This window comes from Etheostoma spectabile, chromosome 24 (assembly GCF_008692095.1).
Source record: "Etheostoma spectabile isolate EspeVRDwgs_2016 chromosome 24, UIUC_Espe_1.0, whole genome shotgun sequence".
In the NCBI taxonomy this organism is placed as follows: Eukaryota; Metazoa; Chordata; class Actinopteri; order Perciformes; family Percidae; genus Etheostoma; species Etheostoma spectabile.
Genome location: NC_045756.1, coordinates 8,109,145 through 8,111,479, shown reverse-complemented (window position 1 = coordinate 8,111,479; position 2,335 = coordinate 8,109,145). Strand labels below are relative to the sequence as shown.

At 38.9% G+C, this 2,335-nt stretch overlaps 1 protein-coding gene across 3 annotated transcripts in view; it reads left to right on the top strand.

Annotated features, from left to right (window-relative positions):
• Positions 1 to 2,335, top strand: part of LOC116674014 (kinesin heavy chain) — a 33,612-nt gene that overhangs the window by 10,520 nt on the left and 20,757 nt on the right. For all 3 annotated transcript variants that reach the window (XM_032506492.1, XM_032506493.1, XM_032506494.1), the window contains exons 9-11: positions 70 to 174; positions 933 to 1,081; positions 1,765 to 1,913. In XM_032506492.1, the coding sequence (XP_032362383.1) occupies positions 70 to 174; positions 933 to 1,081; positions 1,765 to 1,913 (403 nt within the window). The remainder of the gene's footprint in view (positions 1 to 69; positions 175 to 932; positions 1,082 to 1,764; positions 1,914 to 2,335) is intronic.

Sequence of the window (2,335 nt, the reverse complement as noted above, 5' to 3'; positions counted from 1 at the left end):
GTGTGTGTGTGTGTGTGTGTGTGTGTGTGTGTGTGTGTGTGTGTGTGTATGGGGGGGTTCAATGAAAAGGTCAGCAAGACAGGAGCAGAGGGAGCCGTGTTGGATGAGGCAAAGAACATCAACAAATCTTTGTCGGCGCTGGGAAACGTAATTTCAGCTCTGGCCGAGGGAACAGTAAGTCACACATAGTCAGTGTTGGGCAAGTTATTTTCAAAATGTAAAACATTATAGATTACTAGTTACTTTCATTTGAGAGTAATTCTTTCTATTACAGAATTACTGGCTCTGATTTGTAATGCTTTACACGACAACGTTTATGATACTTTTGAGTTACTTTCACCAAAATTACCGCAGAAGTATGACTTGGCAGATATTGTGAATTTCAGCAGGGAGTTGGCCATATCTCCATCTCGCAAATGTAGAGTCAGTCTCTTCAGTCATCTCAACCATCGATTCAGCAACAAGAAATAGCACTCCGTGTTCCGTGCCAAAATGTTTTGCCGTGTTGGTGACACCACTAAATGTTGAGTTTAAAGGCTGTGCAACAACCATTACTGATATTGTAACGTGTGTATTACCGTAATTTTATTAGTGATGCGGTGTATTACTGAAAACAGCAATAAGGAGTACAATACTGAAATTCTAGGGTCTTTGTAAATTATAGTGTGGTTTAGACTTTAATATAATTGAATTGAATTAGCCTACTGTAATTGTGTCACTTTTGTAACGGTTTACTACCAACACTGTTGCAGTGAACTGCAACAACCTGGATAGTTGACAAACAATAAAGTTGCATATTGTCACATTAAAGCGGAAAACTGAGTAACGGAACATGTAGTGACGATCTGCTATGTACGACTACCTTACCACCAACATCCTACCTTTAACTTCATATAACGATACATTTAAATGTGTGACATTTACACTTTCAGAAAACCCATGTGCCGTACAGAGACAGTAAGATGACTCGCATCCTGCAGGACTCTCTGGGGGGAAACTGTCGCACCACCATCATCATCTGCTGCTCGCCGTCCGTCTACAACGAGGCTGAGACCAAGTCCACACTCATGTTTGGACAGAGGTACCTGCTACACTACTACTACTATTTCTAGTCATAGTTTCATTATCTTTATTTTGACTTATTGCCACTTTTCATCACCCCCCCCAACCGGCCCCGTCACACACCGCCTACCAAGAGCCTGGGTCTGTCCGAGGTTTCTTCCTAAAAGGAGTTTTTCTTTGCCACTGTCACACAAAATGCTTGCTCTTGGGGCAATTACTGGAATTATTTGGTCTTTGTAAATTATAGAGTATGTTCTAGACCTACTCTATCTATAAGTGTCCTGAGATAACTTTGTTAGGATTTGATACTATAAATACAATTGAAGTGAATTGTTAGTGTCATGGAAGCACCTGCAGGAAAACTCTGCCGCCATGGTAACAGATAATGACCACCCCGATGACAGTAGTGAAGAAAATAACATTACACACTTTTGGCCATAAAATTTTTTTATAAAACGTTTTTTTTTTAACTTTTACATTTAAAATCAGAAAGTTACTTTAATACATAAGTACAGTAAATATCAAATACTTGAAGACTTTTACTCAAGTCATATTCAAAAAAGAGACTTTAACTTCTACCTAATTCATTTTCTGGTGAGATACTTTTACGCAAGTATTGCTTTCAAGTACCGTACTTTATCCAAGACTGCATGTACCGTACTTAAAACAAGACTCAACTCTGTTCTGTCCGTGGTTCCTCAGAGCCAAGACCATCAAGAACACGGTGTCGGTGAACCTGGAGCTGACGGCCGAGGAGTGGAAGAAGAAATACGAGAAGGAGAAGGAGAAGAACAAGAGCCTGAAAAATGCCATCCAGAGGCTGGAAGTGGAACTGAACCGCTGGAGGAACGGTGAGATAAAAAGACACAGAAGGCTGAGGAAAAGTTCAAGGAAAATCCTAAATAAAGCGCTTTAGAAAGGTGTTGTTGTATTGAAGGGGTGAACACTTTCTTCTTAAAGACATTCCCCCATTTAGTGCTGTTGTTGGTTTCTCCACTCATATATGCACGTTTTCCCTTAAATTTGTCATCAAATGCAGAGACAAATGATTTGGGGAAAAAATTCTAATTGCAATTTTCCTGCCAGAAGTTGCAATTTTGTTTTAGCTACATATTCTACACACCTTCTACAATCATGATAAAGAAAGTATTAAAAATCATCATTATCATCATTTCATCATCATTATCCACTGAAAGTAGGACATTTCTGTAAACCATCTGTGATATATAACAGTATTTCAGCATTTAACTTGTGAAAAAAAACACTAAATATG